Genomic DNA, 22,434 nt, shown 5'->3' with positions numbered 1-22,434 from the left:
CCACATTAACATCATTTAAATACAAGTGTGTGTATATGTATATATATATACATATATGTATATATGTATATATATATATATATATGACTGCGTCCTCAGCGAGCTGCCTGGAGGGACTGTCCAAAGCCCAGCTCAGAGACACTCTTCTGAAGGCCACAGAGGTGAGTCACATCCAACCAATACTTGTAAAAATAGGATCCTGGTCTAGAAAACCTCAGTGTTCAGTTCTAACTTCTTTATTGGCTCCAGGGCTGAACAATTTGGAGAAAATATAAAATTCTATTCGATCAAATTTGGGATCCGATTCTGTTCAACGTTTACATTTGACAGGATAATATGACAAAAACACTGAAATATTAACTGTCATTTGGAATTTCTGCAAAAAATCAAAGCAAACCAAGAAAAGATGAAACAGTTTGTCTTTCTCAAAAGGTGGATCTTTATTTACAGTAAATGTCCCTCGTCCTCCTGAACAATGACACTACACACAAACTGACACGAGCGCACATCATCACAGACTGAACAACCTCAGTGCATGTTCTGACCCTTGACTGGCCCGATGTGTGTGTGTGTCTGTCTGTGTCTGTGTGGTGTGTGTCTGTGTGTGTGTGTATATATGTCTGTCTGTGTGTGTGTGTGTGTCTGTGTGTGTGTGTGTGTATGTGTGTATGTGCGTGTGTGTGTGTGTGTGTGTGTGTATATATGTGTGTGTGTGTCTGTCTGTCTGTCTGTATGTGTGTGTATATGTGTGTATATGTGTGTGTGTGTGTGTGTGTGTCCGTCTGTCTGTATGTGTGTGTGTGTGTGTGTGTGTGTGTGTCTGTCTGTCTGTATGTGTGTGTATATGTGTGTATATGTGTGTTTGTGTGTGTGTGTGTGTCCGTCTGTCTGTATGTGTGTGTATGTGCGTGTGTGTGTGTGTGTGTGTCTGTCTGTCTGTATATGTGTGTATATGTGTGTTTGTGTGTGTTCCACATGAGTTACACTAGTTACAAACACAAACACTTGCAACAATTCTGCCGTGTCTTACTTTCTCCCAAAGGTTTGTCTGGCTCTTGTGGCCAGTTGAAGGTCACTAAAGGTCACTAAAGGTCACTAAAGGTCACTAAAGGTCACTGTGAAACAGAAGACACAAATATATGATGGGCAAATCCTCAGAACCTAAACTGCAGTTAAAGCTGAAGTTTGACGCAGCTCGTGCTGTCGCAGAGGCAAAAACCCGGGGCTGGGAGGAGTTTGGGGAGGCCCTGGAGGAGGAGCCATGGAGGAGGAGCCATGGAGGAGGAGCCATGGAGGAGGAGCCATGGAGGAGGACTATCTTTCGGCGCCAAAGACATTCTGACAAACCGTCCGGCCCCTGAGGAGGAGGAAGCAGTGCTTCACCAACACCGTTTAAAGATTCAGGAGGAGCAGGTTTTGGTCACATGTGCTTTTTGGATCTGGAGAAGGCTTTCGACCGTGTCCCTCGGGGTGTCCTTTGGGGGGTGCTCCGGGACTACGGGGTCCGGGGCCCTTTGTTCAGGGCTGTCCGGTCCCTGTCTGACAGGAGCAGGAGCTGTGTTCACTGCAGTAAGTCAGACCTGTTCCCATGAGGGACTCCTCAGGGCTGTGCTTTGTCACCGCTTCTGTTCATAGTTTGTATGGACAGAATTTCTAGGCGCGGTCAGATCTGTGTTGAACTTGGAGGATAAAGCCTCAAGCTAAATAAAATATGATCAGTTTATCAGTAATCCAAAATGTCACTGATACAGCTGAGAAGAGAAGTGTGAGAATGTCAAGAGCCGACCAGAACCTCGAGGATGATGTGTTCCTGCTGCTCATGAGGAAGAACCCTCTGATGAGGAGAGATTCCCACATGGATCACGGGAGTGACCTTTGGCTGGCAGCGTCCGAAAGTACAAATACAGTATCACATTTACTTGTGCTCTCTGGACAGTCAGGCTGCTCTATGCTGCTCGTACCATGTGACCTGTGAGCGCAAAATGTGATATATTTTTCGTACACAACTATAAGTGAATGAGAATGACTCCATTAAAGGAATGATAGATGATTTTTGGCGTGCAGGCGCATTTAAAAACAGGGCCTAACAGTCGCTTGAGTTCTCAAATCGGCGAAAAATCCTCAATTATTCTTTGAAGTGAAGCTGCTCAGTCTCCCACATGTTTCAGTCTCTGTGGTCCTGGCCCTGGGCTGTGCTGACCTCTGACCTCTGACCGAGTCTGACCAAGAACAGTCTACAGTAGAATTAGCACCTGTAGATCAGAAGAAAGACAAAGTCCACTGGAAATTCTACTGTGAATTATATCAGACAATGTCAGATAAGCAGCTGGTCTGTCCCAGCGCCGTCCCGTCCTGTCCCACTGTGACTTTAAGACATTAAACTGTCTAATCTGAGTTTGCTACTACAGTAAAACGATTCTCAACTGCACGTAACAGCCTAAGAGGTCAAAACATTCACAGTAACATCTGGAACTACACGTGGGATTACCTGTGAATGAAAGTTAAGTGTAAAGCGCTTTGAGAACCTTGACGGTGGAAAAGCGCGATATAAATGTGACCATTTTATTTTAAGCAACAGAAAAGTATAGAAAGGAAAAAAGGCTAAAGCTCGTTCTCCATGTCTGCAGGACGAACCCGACCCTTCTCCCCTCAGGCAGCAGGCCACTCCCCTCAGGCAGCAGGCCACTCCCCTCAGGCAGCAGGCCACTCCCCTCAGGCAGCAGGCCACTCCCCTCAGGCAGCAGGCCACTCCCCTCAGGCAGCAGGCCACTCCCCTCAGGCAGCAGGCCACTCCCCTCAGGCAGCAGGCCACTCCCCTCAGACAGCAGGCCACTCCCCTCAGGCAGCAGGCCACTCCCCTCAGGCAGCAGGCCACTCCCCTCAGGCAGCAGGCCACTCCCCTCAGGCAGGAGGCCACTCCCCTCAGGCAGCAGGCCACTCCCCTCAGGCAGGAGGCCACTCCCCTCAGGCAGGAGGCCACTCCCCTCAGTCAGGAGGCCACTCCCCTCAGGCAGGAGGCCACTCCCCTCAGTCATGAGGCCACTCCCATCAGGCAGGAGGCCACTCCCCTCAGGCAGGAGGCCACTCCCCTCAGGCAGCAGGCCACTCCCCTCACTCATAGATCCAGTTACACTCTCATAGATCCAGTTACACACTCATAGATCCAGTTACACTCTCATAGATCCAGTTACACACTCATAGATCCAGTTACACTCTCATAGATCCAGTTACACACTCATAGATCCAGTTACACTCTCATAGATCCAGTTACACACTCATAGATCCAGTTACACACTCATAGATCCAGTTACACACTCATAGATCCAGTTACACTCTCATAGATCCAGTTACACACTCATAGATCCAGTTACACTCTCATAGATCCAGTTACACACTCATAGATCCAGTTACACTCTCATAGATCCAGTTACACACTCATAGATCCAGTTACACACTCATAGATAAAGTTACACACTCATAGATCCAGTTATGTGCAGAAAACTAAAGCAGGGCAGATCTGTTTTGTGTGTCATTAATAAGTGTGTGAAGGAGGAGGACATGCAGACATGAGTTTACCACACACAAGTAGAGTTACGCACACACAAATTATAATACACACACACCAACAAAGTCAGCTGACCCTGAAGTGTGCGATCTGCTGCCACAGCCACATGTGCAGATGGTTCATCTCTGTCCACACAGTCATCATCAATACACTATTCTCTGGACTATAAGTCGCACCTTTTTTCATCGTTTTGGCCGGTGTGCGACTTTTACTTATATTTGTATTTATATACTTACGCTCCGGACTCACTTATATGTGATATTATTTGTTATTTTCAGACATTTTATACTCCAGTGCGACTTATATATTATTATTATTATTATTATTATTATTATTATTATTATATTATTGTTTTTTTCTTCTCTATTATGCATTTTTTGGCCGGTGCGACTCATATTCTGTAAAATAGTGTGGTTAAACCGTGAGACTCATGAGGACTGTTCTGAACATCAAGACTGAACATCCTTTTTAATATTTAATGGATCAAATGTCACATGTCTGTCCCTCTGCTGCAGACCATCCAGCTGCTCCACACGGAGCTGGAGGCGGCTCACCGATACCTGGAAGGAAAGTACGCCGCCCTCAAGATCCTCCAGGGACAGGTACTTCTGCATTTGACCCGTCCTCCCACCAGATCCTCTGGGTAAGAGAGGAGGAGAGACAGAGAGGAGGAGAGAGGAGGAGAGACAGAGAGGAGGAGAGAGGAGAAGAGATAGAGAGGAGGAGAGACAGAGAGGAGGAGAGAGGAGGGGAGACAGAGAGGAGGAGAGAGGAGGAGAGACAGAGAGGAGGAGAGAGGAGAAGAGATAGAGAGGAGGAGAGACAGAGAGGAGGAGAGAGGAGGGGAGACAGAGAGGAGGAGAGAGGAGGAGAGACAGAGAGGAGGAGAGAGGAGGGGAGACAGAGAGGAGGAGAGAGGAGGGGAGAAGAGGGGACTTACTGTCCCCTCTGTCCGTGATGACTCTGTGTCTTCACATCTGCTTCATCTGCTCCTGAGCTCGTTCTTATCCACTGAGTGTGACGTTGTAACATATTTACACAGAAATATGGTCCATGTAGTGAAGACATGTCGTCTTTGTCTCATTTCCCTGCAGCAGGTTCCAAACTGCAGACCTGTATATCACATGTCCATGCTCCGTGTGTCTTTGTGTTCTGCTGCGTCTAGAGTCACTTCCTCATTAGACTTATTTCTCTGTGAATATGAGTCTCATTGTAATAAAACTACAGTGACCACTGTCCACTGACGTCTTCTTCTACCGTGTGTCAAACACTTGCACTTCCTGCTAGTGCTTAATTAGACGCACCGTTGTTGGGTTCAAAGCGTGGGAAAAAAGTAGCGCTTTAAAGTCCGAAAAGTACAGTACATAGTTCTAAAATTCAGCGGAATGGCAATGTCAAAAACAGTCTGCAGTATTTTGTGAACCTCAGTCACATATTTGTGAGCAACAGGACAGTCCCAGAACACGTGACAGTGGTTTGCCTCATGGTGGCGCTGTTTCTCCAACAGTTGCATTTCCCTGTGAATAATGAGCACTTTGACCTGGTTATGAAGAAACAGAATTCCCTTTGGAGATGTGACTTTGAGCCTCTCCACTGGGATGTGCACACATTTAATATATCCAGATCAGAAAAGGGTTTATCGCTAAAAGAATGGGAACTTGCTTCAGCATTAAGGTGCAACATACAACAATGAATGATAATAGTAGCAAAATATATGGAAAGAGCATCCATAAAAATTTAATTTGACAAATAAATCAAAACAGACTTGGTCTGAATATATGTACAATTTACAGTTGGTCAGAATAGTGCAAAAATGATCAGTGAATACTGTAGTTCTTGATGTGGGTGTAATCCCTCATTGGTCCAGGCGTATTCCATAGTAGAAAAAGCTTCAGTTGTAGTCATCTGGACTCAGTTTGAAAAAACAGACGTTTCGACTCTCATCCAAGAGTCATTGTCAATAAAAGAATTTAGATCGAGAACTCCGATATTAATACTGTTCTGTGGTAAGACCCGCCCATTGGGAGGAGCCTTCCTGAAGTAAAAAGAGTTGTTTGTTTCAACAGAAACTCCCCCTTGTATCTACCGAGCCTATTCAGAATCTTAATGGGCTATTAGAATCCTCTTTGTCTTTGTGAGACCCTGGCTCAACCACCCTGAGTACCTGATTAGCATCTAAATGTCCTGGTCCTCTACTTTTCCAGGGGTTCAGTATTCCATTATAAATAACAGGAAGATTAAACCTTAGCCCTCCATTTCTGTTTAAAGAAGGTCTTTCTTTTTTAACAAAAATAGCTTCCTTGACTCCTCTTTCAAACCATCTTTTCTCCTGCTTAAAACCTTCACCTCACCGTCTTCAAACGAGTGATTAGAGGCTTCAAGATGGAGATGCACGGCGCTCTGAGGTCCTGAACTTGTATTTCTTCTGTGCTGATAAAGCCTCTTGTGTAGAGGCTGTTTCGTCTCACCTATGTAACGTTCTTTACAGCTTTCTTCACTGCATTGGATCGAATAAACTACATTGCTCTGTTTTTGAGTCGGCAACTTGTCCTTAGGGTGAACCAGTTTTTGTCTTAAAGTGTTTCCTGGTTTAAAATAAACAGGGACTTTGTGTTGTCTAAAAATTCTCTGCAGTTTTTCCGACAGGCCAGACACATAAGGGATAGAAACACCCTTCCTTCTCTGTTCAGTTTCCCTTTTGTCCTGCTTCTTGGTTCTCTTCACTCTGTTGAGAGCCCAAGCGGGGTAACCACAGGCTGAGAGGGCATTTCGGACATGTTTTTCCTCTTTCTTCTTGCCCTCTGAGCTGGTGGGCACACCTTGAGCTCTGTGTTGTAAGGTTCTGATCACCTCCAGCTTGTGCTGTAGTGGGTGGTTGGAACCAAAGAGCAGATACTGGTCCGTGTGTGTAGGTTTCCTATATACTTCTATTTGGAGTTTCCCGTCCTCTCCTCTGATCGTGGAACAATCAAGAAAGGCCAAGCGATTCTCCTTAGCGTCTTCTCTTGTAAACCTGATATGTGGGTCCACTGCATTGATGTGATCAGAGAAGGTTTCCAGCTCTTGTTTCTTGATTGTTACAAAAGTATCATCGACATAGCGGAGCCACAGTTTTGGGGCTATGCCTGAGAATGAGGACAGTGCCTTCTTCTCAAAGTGCTCCATGTACAGGTTGGCCACTATGGGAGAGACGGGCGAGCCCATGGCACAGCCATGAATCTGTCTGTAAAATTGTCCCCGGAATTGAAAGTAAGTGGTGTTCAGACAGATGTCCAACAGTTTACATATGTGTTCAGGTGTCAGTTTGGTCCTTTCCTGTAGGGTGGTGTCTTCCTGCAGTCTGATCCTCACTGCTGCTACTGCATCAGAGGTCGGGATGCAGGTGAACAGGGACACCACATCATATGAAACCATGATTGGTTTCATATGGTTTCAACCAAGAAGCAGGACAAAAGGGAAACTGAACAGAGAAGGAAGGGTGTTTCTATCCCTTATGTGTCTGGCCTGTCGGAAAAACTGCAGAGAATTTTTAGACAACACGAAGTCCCTGTTTATTTTAAACCAGGAAACACTTTAAGACAAAAACTGGTTCACCCAAAGGACAAATTGCCGACTCAAAAACAGAGCAATGTAGTTTATTCGATCCAATGCAGTGAAGAAAGCTGTAAAGAACGTTACATAGGTGAGACGAAACAGCCTCTACACAAGAGGCTTTATCAGCACAGAAGAAATACAAGTTCAGGACCTCAGAGTGCCGTGCATCTCCATCTTGAAGCCTCTAATCACTCGTTTGAAGACGGTGAGGTGAAGGTTTTAAGCAGGAGAAAAGATGGTTTGAAAGAGGAGTCAAGGAAGCTATTTTTGTTAAAAAAGAAAGACCTTCTTTAAACAGAAATGGAGGGCTTAGGTTTAATCTTCCTGTTATTTATAATGGTATACTGAACCCCTGGAAAGGTAGAGGACCAGGACCAGGACATTCAGATGCTGATCAGGTACTCAGGGTGGTTGAGCCAGGGTCTCACTAAGTCAAAGAGGTTTTAACAGCCCATTAAGATTCTGAATAGGCTCGGTAGATACAAGGGGGAGTTTCTGTTGAAACAAACAACTCTTTTTACTTCAGGAAGGCTCCTCCCAATGGGTGGGTCTTACCACAGAACAGTATTAATATCGGAGTTCTCGATCTAAATTCTTTTATTGACAATGACTCTTGGATGAGAGTCGAAACGTCTATTTTTTCAAACTGAGTCCAGATGACTACAACTGAAGCTTTTTCTACTATGTAGTTCTTGATTTACATTCTTGTTGGGGAGTGGCCTCCTGCCTGAGGGGAGGAGCCTCCTGCCTGAGGGGAGGGGCCTCCTGCCTGAGGGGAGTGGCTCAAATAGTTCGTCCCAGAGTCCTGGAGACGTACAGGTCCTGCAGAGATGGAAGTCTGCAGCCGATCACCTTCTCATCAGAGGGCGCTGTAGTCTCTGTTTGTCCCTGGCTGTGGCTCCAGTGTACCACACGGTGATGGAGGAGGTGATGGAGGAGGTGATGGAGGAGGAGATGGTGGAGGTGATGGAGGAGGTGATGGAGGAGGTGATGGAGGAGGTGATGGAGGAGGTGATGGAGGAGGTGATGGAGGAGGTGATGGAGGAGGTGATGGAGGAGGTGATGGAGGAGGAGAGGATGGACTCGATGATGGCCGTGTAGAACTGCTCCATCATCAGCTTGTCTTTCCTCAGCTGCTACAGGAAGTACATCCTCTGCTGGTCCTTATTTTTTTTTAAATATTTAATAGAGTAATTGTCCAGATTAGAAATACATTGATATAATTTAAATATTATTCCCCTTGAAAGTTCTGATTTATAAGCCTTGATAAAAAATTCATTCAAAGTTATTTGTACATACCTATAAAAGTCCTGTTTCTCCAAGAAAAAAATATTCTTTCAACATATCAAAGCTTGAAAAACCTTTGTACTTTTTGTTGTCCAGACTTTAAATCTCAGGTCAGTTTTATTTGATACAAAACTTTGATCAGAAGCCGACCAGTTTAAGATTGTAACATCTGTGTTTAGTTTGTATGTTCTGATCAGCTCCTTCCATGTTGTAAGAACAGATTTGACCCAGGGATTCTTCACTTCCTCCTCATGACTCAAGCGTCTGTCATCTGCAGTAAGACCTGTACAGGAGCCTCAGGCACCACATGACTCTCAGTATCTGCCTCTCCTGGAGTTCTGGTGTTTTTTTACATTCAAAAGTCACAGAAGTCGCCGGGAAAGAAAACCTATACCTCAATGTTGTCAGGCAGATGTGGGGGAACTTGTTGTATGGAACATCCGAAGTGAAGAACACCTGTTTGCTTTGGTACTGGAGGTGATGTTTTCCTTCACACGGTCGTTAAGAAAACTCATCAGCCCTCATGGTTTATCAGCTGCCTTTTTTTGTCCAGACAATGTGCTCTTTCTATTATAATGGGGGGACCGCAACTCCAGAGCCCCAAATGAGCTCTGGGATGACCTTCTCAAGGAAACGATCAGTGGTGTCCCCTTCTTCCTCTTCGTGGACCCTCAAGTCAGTTATTATTCCCGCAGGAGCTGGAATCCAAATTCAGGATCTTACTTTTCATATTCTTGATCTCCTTGTGTTTGGTTTGACCTCTGTTGTGCTGTGCGTGAATGAACCATGCGAAGGGATTGTTAGTTATACATAGATTATATAATAATATTGATGATTGGTAATGCAGTACACTGCAGAGTACACTAACGCATTACTTTTATAACACAGAGGTGCAGTAACGTAACAAGTTACTTTTAAAAGTAACACTTCCCGACACTGATTGTGAGGCAGGCTGTTTTCCACCTGGGCTATGGTTCTGCAGCTTTGATTTTTAGCTCCCGTAGCGTTACCAGTCTTGTGTTTCCGTGTGTACTCATCTTTGGCTCGTTTCTTCGTTTTTTGTAGTTGAAACAGTGATTTTTAAGGCAAATTTCAGCAGCAGCGGCGTGAGTCACCAAATCAAGCAAGTTTGTACAAGCATCACAAGGATGATCAGTGGAAAAAAGAAGTACCTGAGCAAATACTAATACTACTTTGTGTACATGGGCAAATAAATTGGCAAAGAATTCTATTATTATGGAGTGTTGTTTGTAGAATTTTGAGGCAAATATTGAACATTTTGGGTGAAGGCTATAACAAAATGTGTACTACACCAAACCGAGATGACGGGGCATTCTTGCTTTCTCAAGCTGTTCTGAAGAAGTCAGACAGAGGTCGTTCTTCCTCTCTCAGAAGGAAGACGATGCCGAAGATTCTAAATGAGCCTCAAGACATCACAGCAACCGTGTGATTCTTCTGGAGATGACAGACAGCAGTGCAAACATTGGTCTAGAGTTAAAGATCACTGACACAATGTTTTTGGAATATGCAGACTTATTGCTTTGAGCCTGATTTGCTGGTGCAGGAAGGATTGAAGCAGTCACTGAATTGCTGAATGACAAACATAGCGTATATGAAAATATAAAAATATGAAAATATCCAGCCAAAGAGGCGCAAAACGTGGTTTATATAAAGCAGAACTAGTTAAAAAACTGAACTGTCTAACCTCTGTTCTCTGACTAAGGCCATCCTGGAGAAGGCCACCAGCCACACCAAGAACCTTCTGCAGAAGAGCGAGGAGCGCGCCAAAGCCTTGGAGAAGGTAACGTCTGACCACACGTCAAGTACCCGGAACATTCTCTGACTGCTGCCGTCTCTCTTGTGTCTCCAGGAGCTGAACGCGCTGCAGTGGGAGCTCAGCCTGTGCCAGATGCGTCTGCGCACGTCAGAACAGTCCTTCGAGAAGAACTTCTACAGGTAAGTACGAAGGGGAGTGGAATTATAGGAACAAAACAAGACGTTTTTTGAAATCAAGATGTTTTGACTGCCATCTGGAAGTCATTTTCAACCTGAAGATACTGGTCTGAGAAACTAGAATGAGCATTACATTGAGCGTTCATACACTGCCACAAGCCGACCCACCGGCTGACACTCATTTGAGTTAATATCTCGTTCTTTATCCCGTCTTTACGTGTTGACGTCACAAGATGCAAAGTGAGTCGAGCACTGCTCCTCGTTCAAGCCTCACATCACCAAGACCTGCAACAAGAGTGGGGCAAGTCAGGAAGAGTCAAACCATTCATATTAGGGCGAGTTTTTCAGTGTGAGACAGACGAGAATGGCACGTGGAAAAGGGGAAAGCAGCTCTCTCTCTGTTAATGTGCTTTTTATTTCAGGGTTTTAAGCTCGTTTCCAACATGAATGGTCGTTACGTTTCTTCTTGGTTTCCTTTTAACAAAGTTTATGGTCCAGTTTCCATTTCTTTGTGAGACGTGGGAAGTACACAACACACGAGAACATATTTTTGGACTGCGATTATGACAAAAATCTTTGTAACACTGGAATTTGCCCATTTTGGGACAAATAAAGCTTATCTTAAAACAACATTTTAACGAGACAGTAAATTATTTTACTAAGAAATAACATACTTAATTATTAGAGCAGGAGTTCCAAAACTTTTCAGGCCGGGACCCCAAAATCAGCAAACAACCGATCCCTTCTGCTAAATGGGGGTCTGTGATCATTTAAAGTTGCAAATCAGGTTTGTTTGTGTTTATTTTAGTGCAGGGTTTCTAACATATAGCTTAGTAGTAGCTCGCAAAGGGATTTCCAAAACATTGGCTACGGCGCTGTGTTCTGCAGCCGTCCATGAGTGCAGCGGCATGAGTGCTGCAAAGAAGCTAAACACATTCAGTTTTTATGAAAAGTAGGCATCTGACCTTTTATTTAAACGAGAAGTGTGTGTGTCTGACCTGTGGATCCAGCTGGGGAAAAGATGCTCTGATTTGTGTACTGATCACTGATGCTTGGCTGTTATCACCCAAACCTGCACAAACTTTACTCTTCTAAATCCCCTCAGTGACTTTCCCGAGTGCTTCTTTCACTTCTCCTCCTCTGGGGGGCGTCAGCAGAGGGCCTGGTCAGGTTTGGAATCAGACTCAGGAGTGATGACGGCTGCTTAGTTGGGATGTTTCTGTCTGCGGTCATATCTATTTAAATAATACATCTTTATTCTAAGTTATTACGAGGGAGACCTGATATTTCTGCGTGGGAGTGGACACATACTAATGAGCCTGGACACTCATTTCAGGGACATGTCGAAGAAAAACAAGAAGACGAACACCACAAAGAACCAGGCTGGCAATGCTATATCTAAGATAGCTAGCACCGCATTGGCCTCAGCCCCTGCGTGCCCAGGTGCGGGCTCCGGCTCATGCGCCGCATTTACACCCGCCACATCCGCACCCAGGCACCGCGCGCCCAGGCACCGCGCGCCCAGGCACCGCGCGCCCAGGCACCGCGCGCCCAGGCACCGCGCGCCCAGGCACTGGCTCAAGCTCTGCTGCTGCTCCGGCCACATCACACGCACGCTCCAGCTCCAGATCAGATTCATCTGTGGAGGAGTTGACAAACCAGGTCCATGTTATGACTGGACGATCAAGAGAACCGAGAACGCAGATGTAAGCTGCACATTGTCTGCATTCCAGAGGACACTGACCTGGATCCCTGAACATCTCAAACTTTCAACAAAAACTGGGAAAATAAAGATAGACCAATCACATCGCTCTATGGCTCCAAAGCCAGATGTGGTGCCAGATCATCTCCTGTAGGTGTGGTCATCACAGAGGGAGAGGAAGAAGCTGGCAAAGCTCTGTCCTGGGCTGTCCTCTGGACTCGGTGCTGGAGGTGGGGGACAGGAGTGTCCTGGCTAAACTCACATCTCTGCTGGACCGTGAGTGTCGCCCCCTGCAGGACACTCTGTCCCCTTTAGGACACTCTGTCCCCTGCAGAACACTCTGTCCACTCTGGAGAGCAGCTTCAGTGACTGATCCAGCCTCACTGTGAGAAGGAGACGTTTCACACTCTGTCCTTCTGCTGCTGTCACACTCTACAACAAACACTGTCATACCCATGTGCAATACTGTCATACCCATGTGCAATACTGTCATACCCATGTGCAATACTGTCATACTCATGTGCAATACTTACAAACCCATTTGCAATACTGACATACCCATGTGCAATATTCTCATACCCATGTGCAATACTGTCATACCCATGTGCAATACTGTCATACACATGTGCAATACTGTCGTACCCATGTGTAATACTGCCAATACTGTCATACCCATGTGCAATACTGTCGTACCCATGTGCAATACTGTCATACACATGTGCAATACTGTCGTACCCATGTGCAATACTGCCAATACTGCCACACCCATGTGCAATAATGTCTTATTAATGTGCAATACTGTCATACCCATGTGCAATACTGTCATACACATGTGCAATACTGTCATACTCATGTGCAATACTGTCATACTCATGTGCAATACTGTTATGCCCATGTGCAATACTGTTATGCCCATGTGCAATACTGTCATACATATGTGCAATACTGTCATACCCGTGTGTAATAGTGCCAATACTGTCATACCCATGTGCAATAATGTCTTATTCATGAGCAATACTGTCATACCCATGTGCAATACTGTCATACTCATGTGCAATACTGTCATACTCATGTGCAATACTGTCATACCCATGTGCAATACTGTCTTACTCATGTGCAATACTGTCATACTCATGTGCAATACTGTCATACTCATGTGCAATACTGTCATACCCATGTGCAATACTGTCATACCCATGTGCAATACTGTCATACTCATGTACAATACTGTCATACCCATGTGCAATACTGACATACCCATGTGCAATACTGTCATACTCATGTGCAATACTGTCATACTCATGTGCAATACTTTCATACTCATGTTCAATACTGTCATACTCATGTGCAATACTGTCATACCCATGTGCAATACTGTCATACTCATGTGCAATACTGTCATACCCATGTGCAATACTGTCATACACATGTGCAATACTGTCGTACCCATGTGTAATACTGCCAATACTGTCATACCCATGTGCAATACTGTCGTACCCATGTGCAATACTTACAAACCCATTTGCAATACTGACATACCCATGTGCAATATTCTCATACCCATGTGCAATACTGTCATACCCATGTGCAATACTGTCATACACATGTGCAATACTGTCGTACCCATGTGTAATACTGCCAATACTGTCATACCCATGTGCAATACTGTCGTACCCATGTGCAATACTGTCATAAACATGTGCAATACTGTCGTACCCATGTGCAATACTGCCAATACTGCCACACCCATGTGCAATAATGTCTTATTCATGTGCAATACTGTCATACCCATGTGCAATACTGTCATACACATGTGCAATACTGTCATACTCATGTGCAATACTGTCATACTCATGTGCAATACTGTTATGCCCATGTGCAATACTGTTATGCCCATGTGCAATACTGTCATACACATGTGCAATACTGTCATACCCGTGTGCAATAATGTCTTATTCATGAGCAATACTGTCATACCCATGTGCAATACTGTCATACTCATGTGCAATACTGTCATACTCATGTGCAATACTGTCATACCCATGTGCAATACTGTCTTACTCATGTGCAATACTGTCATACTCATGTGCAATACTGTCATACTCATGTGCAATACTGTCATACCCATGTGCAATACTGTCATACCCATGTGCAATACTGTCATACTCATGTACAATACTGTCATACCCATGTGCAATACTGACATACCCATGTGCAATACTGTCATACTCATGTGCAATACTGTCATACTCATGTGCAATACTTTCATACTCATGTGCAATACTGTCATACTCATGTGCAATACTGTCATACCCATGTGCAATACTGTCATACTCATGTGCAATACTGTCATACCCATGTGCAATACTGTCATACTCATGTACAATACTGTCATACCCATGTGCAATACTGACATACCCATGTGCAATACTGTCATACTCATGTGCAATACTGTCATACTCATGTGCAATACTGACATACCCATGTGCAATACTGTCATACTCATGTGCAATACTGTCGTACTCATGTGCAATACTGACATACCCATTTGCAATACTGACATACCCCTGTGCAATATTCTCATACCCATGTGCAATACTGTCATACCCATGTGCAATACTGTCATACACATGTGCAATACTGTCATACACATGTGCAATACTGTCGTACCCATGTGCAATACTGCCAATACTGCCACACCCATGTGCAATAATGTCTTATTCATGTGCAATGCTGTCATACCCATGTGCAATACTGTCATACTCATGTGCAATACTGTCATACCCATGTGCAATACTGTCATACCCATGTGCAATACTGTCTTACTCATGTGCAATACTGTCATACCCATGTGCAATACTGACATACTCATGTGCAATACTGTCATACCCATGTGCAATACTGTCATACTCATGTGCAATACTGTCGTACTCATGTGCAATACTGACATACCCATGTGCAATACTGACATACCCATGTGACATACTGTCGTACCCATGTGCAATACTGTCACACCCATGTGCAATACTGTCATACACATGTGCAATACTGTCGTACCCATGTGTAATACTGCCAATACTGTCACACCCATGTGCAATAATGTCTTATTCATGTGCAATACTGTCATACTCATGTGCAATACTGTCATACCCATGTGCAATACTGTCATACCCATGTGCAATACTGTCATATACATGTGCAATACTGTCATACCCATGTGCAATACTGTCATACCCATGTGCAATACTGTTGTACTCATGTGCAATACTGTCGTACTCATGTGCAATACTGACATACCCATGTCTAATACTGACATACCCATGTGCAATACTCTCGTACCCATGTGCAATACTGTCATACCCATGTGCAATACTGTCATACACATGTGCAATACTGTCGTACCCATGTGTAATACTGTCATACACATGTGCATTACTGTCGTACCCATGTGCAATACTGCCAATACTGCCACACCCATGTGCAATACTGTCATACCCATGTGCAATACTGTCATACTCATGTGCAATACTGTCATACTCATGTGCAATACTGTTATGCCCATGTGCAATACTGTTATGCCCATGTGCAATACTGTCATACACATGTGCAATACTGTCATACCCGTGTGTAATAGTGCCAATACTGTCATACCCATGTGCAATATTGTCGTACCCATGTGCAATACTGTCATACACATGTGCAATACTGTCGTACCCATGTGCAATACTGCCAATACTGCCACACCCATGTGCAATACTGTCTTACTCATGTGCAATACTTTCATACTCATGTGCAATACTGTCATACTCATGTGCAATACTGTCATACCCATGTGCAATACTGTCATACTCATGTGCAATACTGTCATACCATGTGCAATACTGACATACCCATGTGCAATACTGTCATACTCATGTGCAATACTGTCATACCCATGTGCAATACTGGCATACCCATGTGCAATACTGTCATACTCATGTGCAATACTGTCGTACCCATGTGCAATACTGACATACCCATGTGCAATACTGTCAAACTCATGTGCAATACTGTCGTACCCATGTGCAATACTGACATACCCATGTGCAATACTGACATACCCGTGTGCAATACTGTCATACTCATGTGCAATACTGTCATACTCATGTGCAATACTGTCATACCCATGTGCAATACTGTCGTACCTATGTGCGATACTGTCATACACATGTGCAATACTGTCGTACCCATGTGCAATACTGCCAATACTGCCACACCCATGTGCAATAATATCTTATTCATGTGCAATACTGACATACCCATGTGCAATACTGTCGTACTCATGTGCAAAACTGTCATACACATGTGCAATACTGACATACCCATGTGCAATACTGTCGTACTCATGTGCAATACTGTCATACACATGTGCAATACTGTCTTATTCATGTGCATATAACTGCTGTAAATAAGAGACAAAATGTCCCCATTGTGTGGACAAATAAATCTTATCTCCAGTGATAAACAGCGTGTCACGACTGCATCTTCTCTCTCTCTCTGACTTCTCTTCTCTCTCTTTGACTTCTCTTCTCTCTCTTTGACTTCTCTTCTCTCTCTTTGACTTCTCTTCTCTCTCTTTGACTTCTCTTCTCTCTCTCTGACTTCTCTTCTCTCTCTCTGACTTCTCTTCTCTCTCTTTGACTTCTCTTCTCTCTCTCTGACTTCTCTTCTCTCTCTCTGACTTCTCTTCTCTCTCTCTGACTTCTCTTCTCTCTCTCTGACTTCTCTTCGCTCTCTCTGTTGTTTCAGGATGCTGAGTGAGAGGAACTGCCTGAGTGAAGCCCTGAAGCAGACAGAGCTGGAGAAGGAGCAGCTCCGAGCCCAGAACCTGGGTAAGTTAGAACCTCCCACTTCCATGAAACCATGACACTTATTTCCCTGTCTTGTCACGAAAATGTGGAGCTGGTCCTCTGTTTATTACTTTGACACATAAATCCAATCCACAGAACATGGGACCAACTCCTTTGGCAACCTCTGCTTTCCCTTTCAGAAATATAAAACCAGATGTTAAATGGTAAAATGGTCACATTTATATTGTGCTTTTCTACCGCTAAGGCTCTCAAAGCGCATCAAGGAACCAGTCACCCAATCACACACCCAATCACACACCAGATGTTTGCAGACACTGGGGGTGAAGCGGGTTAAGTGTCTTGCCCAACGACACAACGGCAGTATTCACCTGAGTTGCGATCGCCAACCTGTGGATCTGAACCGTCGACCTTTGGCTCAGAAGACGACCCCTCTACTAATTTTAATGTTAATGGCATATTAAGTCAAAGTAAATGAGATGAGAAAATGAATACATAATGAAGGTTTGATCGATATGAATCCTAATGTCCGACATTATATACACATGTTTCAAACCTACATAAGATCTGCTTTTTTATTTTCAATAAAGACATGTCCAAGATGACTGAAGCAGACACAGGTACAGTAGATCTAAGTGATCATGATCTAAGTGATCCTGCTCTGTTTACATCACTGCAGATCTGGAACAGAAGCAAAAAAACAGTTTTGAAGCTGGTTTACTTGATGACCCTCAACTTGTAAAAATGATGACAATGGACAGACTTTTGTAGCTGCAGATGTAGAGGAAAATGACACGGGTGAAGTCTCTCCATCCATTCTCTAAGATGCAGCTAAGGGAGTTTTAAGGGGCAGAGTTATTGCTGTCGCCAAAAAGAAACAAAAGCAGAAAAAACTAGGATTTACAGAACAAACTATAGTTGTTGGAAACTAAACATTCTGAAAACAAGGATTCTCAAATGCTGCAAGAAATTAAAAAGATAAGAAGAGAGAAGAATGACCTGGCCTCACAATAAAGTATTCTAAAAATGCTCTTCACCAAACATAAGATATTAGGAAAGTGGTTCTTATAATAATCAATCTCAATTTACCGCCATAACCGAAGAGCAAAACAAAACAATTGTGCTGAAATAACAAGTGCTGAAATTCAAAGAGCAACAAAGACTTCTCGGGCAGTGATGGGTTCACCTCAGAGCGGTCTAAAGCTCCAGAAGACACACTTTGCTTTTGTCAACTTTTTACTGGCCCCTGAAATAAGATCATATATATCAATATATATCATAAGTCATCATATCTTTAATACCTAAAGAGGGGAAGGAACAACTTGATTGTGCTTCATATGGACCATTTCTATTCTGAATCTTCCTAGAATCTTATGACTTTTTGTGCCCAGTTAAATGTTCTGAGCAATGTTGATTTTGAGAGGTTTATACCACTCTTAAAGACATGTCATTTATAGCATTCTTCTGAAAGATCCTGAGGTTTGCCTCCCCAGGGAGGGGTCCAGGAGGCTTATTCTACCAATTGTATCTTGTGGTTTTGGTCATTACCCAAAGCTCATAACCGTAGGTGAGCGCTGAAACCTAGACTGAGCGATAAATGGAGAGCTTTGCCTTTCGGCTCCTTCTTCACCACAACAGTCCGAATCCAAATGTCGATCTCACGCTCCATCCTTCATCCTTCCCTCACTCGTGAACAAGACCCAGAGATACTTGAACTCCTCCACTTGGGGCAAGGACTCCCACGTTTTTCCAGGCGAGATCCATGGCCACGGATTTGGTGCTGATCTTCATCCCAGCTGCTTCACGCTCTGCTCCTGGTGCATGTTTCAGGTCCAGGTTTGATAGAGCCAGACGAGATGACACCCTCTGACCTCTGACCCCTGACTTTGTCCAGACATTCTGTCCTTTAAAACAATGAACACAACTGGTGGCAAAGGGCAGCCTTAGGAACAGACTTTTCCCGGTGCTCTGAAAGGATCTTTACATTTGTTATGAATGATCTTACTGGGATCAACATGTTATTTCTGGCAACACTGTTTATGCCTCACCTGCCTTACCTGCCTCACCTGCCTCACCTGCCCTGCTCCTTGTCACCATTTAGGGCTGGGCAGGTACTCGAGGGATCAAGATTCAGTTTTCTGATTGTCAATGTACTACAGTGTTTACAGTGAATCCTCTGTCATGTTCAGCCTCTGCATGTGTCTCCTGCACACTGACCGTCCTGACCGTCCTGACCGTCCTGACCGTCCTGACCGTCTGACCGTCTGACCGTCCTGACCGTCTGACCGTCTGACCGTCCTGACCGTCCTGACCGTGTGTGTCCTGTGTGCAGCGCTCAGGCAGCAGTGTGTGGAGCTGCTGTCCAGAGTCAGGCCTCAGAGTCACGACTAAAGGGCCCGAGCAGCAGGAGAAAGACGACAGCTCCCGAGGTCCGAGCGCAGCGGGAGTCACGATCTTCCTTTGAGCTTTAGATGATTTATATGAGTTTATTTCTGCAACTGAAGCGTCTGGAGTTTAATCCACTGTAGAAAAGTGAAAAGCTGTTATGGATGAAGAGATGAACTATATCAGAGGCACAGAGCTTATTTTAATTGGTTTGGTCATTGTTTTGAATGTAAATAAATAATCAATGAAGCTAAAGAGGTGGATTTATGTTTGCTCAATTATCACAAAAACCTTCTATGAATGAAATTATTTTGTTTTTGTTTTTATAAAGGTAAAAAGTCTGTTTCTTTTCAGCCGGTGCTATATCCATCAATATTACGAGCAAATCCACACAAGATCCACAAATGTATTGATTAAGTCATAGTAAAGTTATTCATAAGTTATAAATATGCTTTTTCATTTTTGTAAAACTAATGTCGGGGATATAATATAATCAAGGCCAACGCAGGCGCCTCCTTTATTTTCTATGAGTGTAAACACCGGGCGCTCGACAAGACAGAGGATGCAGAGGATGCTTTTGGTAAACTCACTGTAACCTGCTCAAACCGTCGTCTTTCCTCTCATCACACAGACTCGCACCTTGTCTTTTAAATCTGAAGATTAAAACCCTTTTTGAAACGTTGCTGCGTGTGCTTGTGTCCGTGTGCTTGCGTCCGTGTGCTTGCTTCCGTGTGCTTGTGTCCGTGTGCTTGTTTCCGTGTGCTTGTTTCCGTGTGCTTGCGTCCGTGTGCTTGTGTCCGTGTGCTTGTGTCCGTGTGCTTGTTTCCGTGTGCTTGTTTCCGTGTGCTTGCGTCCGTGTGCTTGTGTCCGTGTGCTTGTTTCCGTGTGCTTGCGTCCGTGTGCTTGCGTCCGTGTGCTTGTTTCCGTGTGCTTGTGTCCGTGTGCTTGCGTCCGTGTGCTTGCGTCTGTGTGCTTGTGTCCGTGTGCTTGTTTCCGTGTGCTTGCGTCCGTGTGCTTGCGTCCGTGTGCTTGCGTCCGTGTGCTTGTTTCCGTGTGCTTGCGTTCGTGTGCTTGTTTCCGTGTGCTTGTTTCCGTGTGCTTGCGTCCGTGTGCTTGCGTCCGTGTGCTTGCTTCCGTGTGCTTGCGTCTGTGTGCTTGCGTTCGTGTGCTTGTTTCCGTGTGCTTGTTTCCGTGTGCTTGTGTCTGTGTGCTTGTGTCCGTGTGCTTGCGTCTGTGTGCTTGCGTCTGTGTGCTTGTTTCCGTGTGCTTGTGTCTGTGTGCTTGTGTCCGTGTGCTTGCGTCCGTGTGCTTGTTTCCGTGTGCTTGTGTCTGTGTGCTTGTGTCCGTGTGCTTGCGTCCGTGTGCTTGCGTCTGTGTGCTTGTGTCCGTGTGCTTGTTTCCGTGTGCTTGTGTCTGTGTGCTTGTGTCCGTGTGCTTGCGTCCGTGTGCTTGCGTCTGTGTGCTTGTGTCCGTGTGCTTGTTTCCGTGTGCTTGTGTCTGTGTGCTTGTGTCCGTGTGCTTGCGTCCGTGTGCTTGTGTCTGTGTGCTTGTGAGGATGACCTGGAACATTGGGCCTGATGAAGCCTCCTCTGGTCAGAGCGCAGAGGGGATGTGTCCAGCAGGGGGCGCCAAAGCTCTGCAGATGTTCACACTGAGCGACACAGGCAAATATGACACTTTGATATTGCAGCTATTTTAATCTTTTTTATGCATGTATCAGTTTCTTCAAAGTAAAAGATGTAACACAAGCGTTCTTTCAAACCGCTCTTTGCAATGAAAACAAACCAGTTTGTACATGTGCTAATCTTTCCACCTGTCGCGCCACAACTCGCTTCAAAGCAACGACCACCTCCAGAAGTTAGATGCCAAGATTCTACATCCGATTTGAGTCCAGAGTTCAGAAAATGGAGAGGTTTTTGTCGTAGGGTCGAGAAACATTTAAAATAAACAATGTAACAAATGTTGAATACAAAACAATTCAAATGTCATATCTGGAGACAAAGATGGGAAATGTTGCATAATGTCCCTTTAATCCAATGTCCAGACCGGCCTCCTGCTGGTGCCAGAGTCAGGACTAAACATGGACCGGCCTCCTGCTGGTGCCAGAGTCAGGACTAAACATGGACCGGCCTCCTGCTGGTGCCAGAGTCAGGATTAAACATGGACCGGCCTCCTGCTGGTGCCAGAGTCAGGACTAAACATGGAGCGGCCTCCTGCTGGTGCCAGAGTGAGGACTAAACATGGACCGGCCTCCTGCTGGTGCCAGAGTCAGGACTAAACATGGACCGGCCTCCTGCTGGTGCCAGAGTCAGGACTAAACATGGACCGGCCTCCTGCTGGTGCCAGAGTCAGGACTAAACATGGACCGGCCTCCTGCTGGTGCCAGAGTCAGGACTAAACATGGACCAGCCTCCTGCTGGTGCCAGAGTCAGGACTAAACATGGACCGGCCTCCTGCTGGTGCCAGAGTCAGGACTAAACATGGACCGGCCTCCTGCTGGTGCCAGAGTCAGGACTAAACATGGACCGGCCTCCTGCTGGTGCCAGAGTCAGGACTAAACATGGACCGGCCTCCTGCTGGTGCCAGAGTCAGGACTAAACATGGACCGGCCTCCTGCTGGTGCCAGAGTCAGGACTAAACATGGACCGGCCTCCTGCTGGTGCCAGAGTCAGGATTAAACATGGACCGGCCTCCTGCTGGTGCCAGAGTCAGGACTAAACATGGACCGGCCTCCTGCTGGTGCCAGAGTCAGGACTAAACATGGACTACTACTACTACTAGTAGCAGCAGCAGCAGCAGCAGCAGCAGCAGCAGCAGCAGCAGCAGCAGCAGCAGTAGTAGTAGTAGTAGTAGTAGTAGTAGTAGTAGTAGTAGTAGTAGTAGTAGTAGTAGTAGTAGTAGTACATGCACAGCAGCCTCTTGTGGCCGTAAGTGCACAGTGACAGACTCCAAGTCCAAGTCCATTTCTCACAGTGGCAATGCCTGTTGTGTGGCCTCTGACTCTTGTAAATTGATAAGAGTGTGTTCTCCTGACCCCGGGGCCCGCTCTACTCCTGACCCCGGGGCCCGCTCTACTCCTGACCCCGGGGCCCGCTCTACTC

General features: G+C 45.2%; 1 protein-coding gene across 1 annotated transcript in view; it reads left to right on the top strand.

Moving 5' to 3' along the window:
* The window catches only part of ccdc125 (coiled-coil domain containing 125), a 437,934-nt gene that overhangs the window by 390 nt on the left and 415,110 nt on the right, over positions 1 to 22,434 (top strand). The window contains exons 2-7 of the mRNA XM_072433922.1: positions 100 to 161; positions 4,081 to 4,167; positions 10,170 to 10,247; positions 10,317 to 10,402; positions 16,890 to 16,972; positions 19,281 to 19,328. Of these exons, the coding sequence (XP_072290023.1) occupies positions 100 to 161; positions 4,081 to 4,167; positions 10,170 to 10,247; positions 10,317 to 10,402; positions 16,890 to 16,972; positions 19,281 to 19,328 (444 nt within the window). The remainder of the gene's footprint in view (positions 1 to 99; positions 162 to 4,080; positions 4,168 to 10,169; positions 10,248 to 10,316; positions 10,403 to 16,889; positions 16,973 to 19,280; positions 19,329 to 22,434) is intronic.

This window comes from Eucyclogobius newberryi, unplaced genomic scaffold (genome assembly GCF_026437365.1).
Source record: "Eucyclogobius newberryi isolate DKJ021-1_F unplaced genomic scaffold, fEucNew1.0.hap1 SCAF_6, whole genome shotgun sequence".
Taxonomy (NCBI): Eukaryota; Metazoa; Chordata; class Actinopteri; order Gobiiformes; family Gobiidae; genus Eucyclogobius; species Eucyclogobius newberryi.
This window is presented reverse-complemented; position numbering and strand designations above follow the sequence as displayed.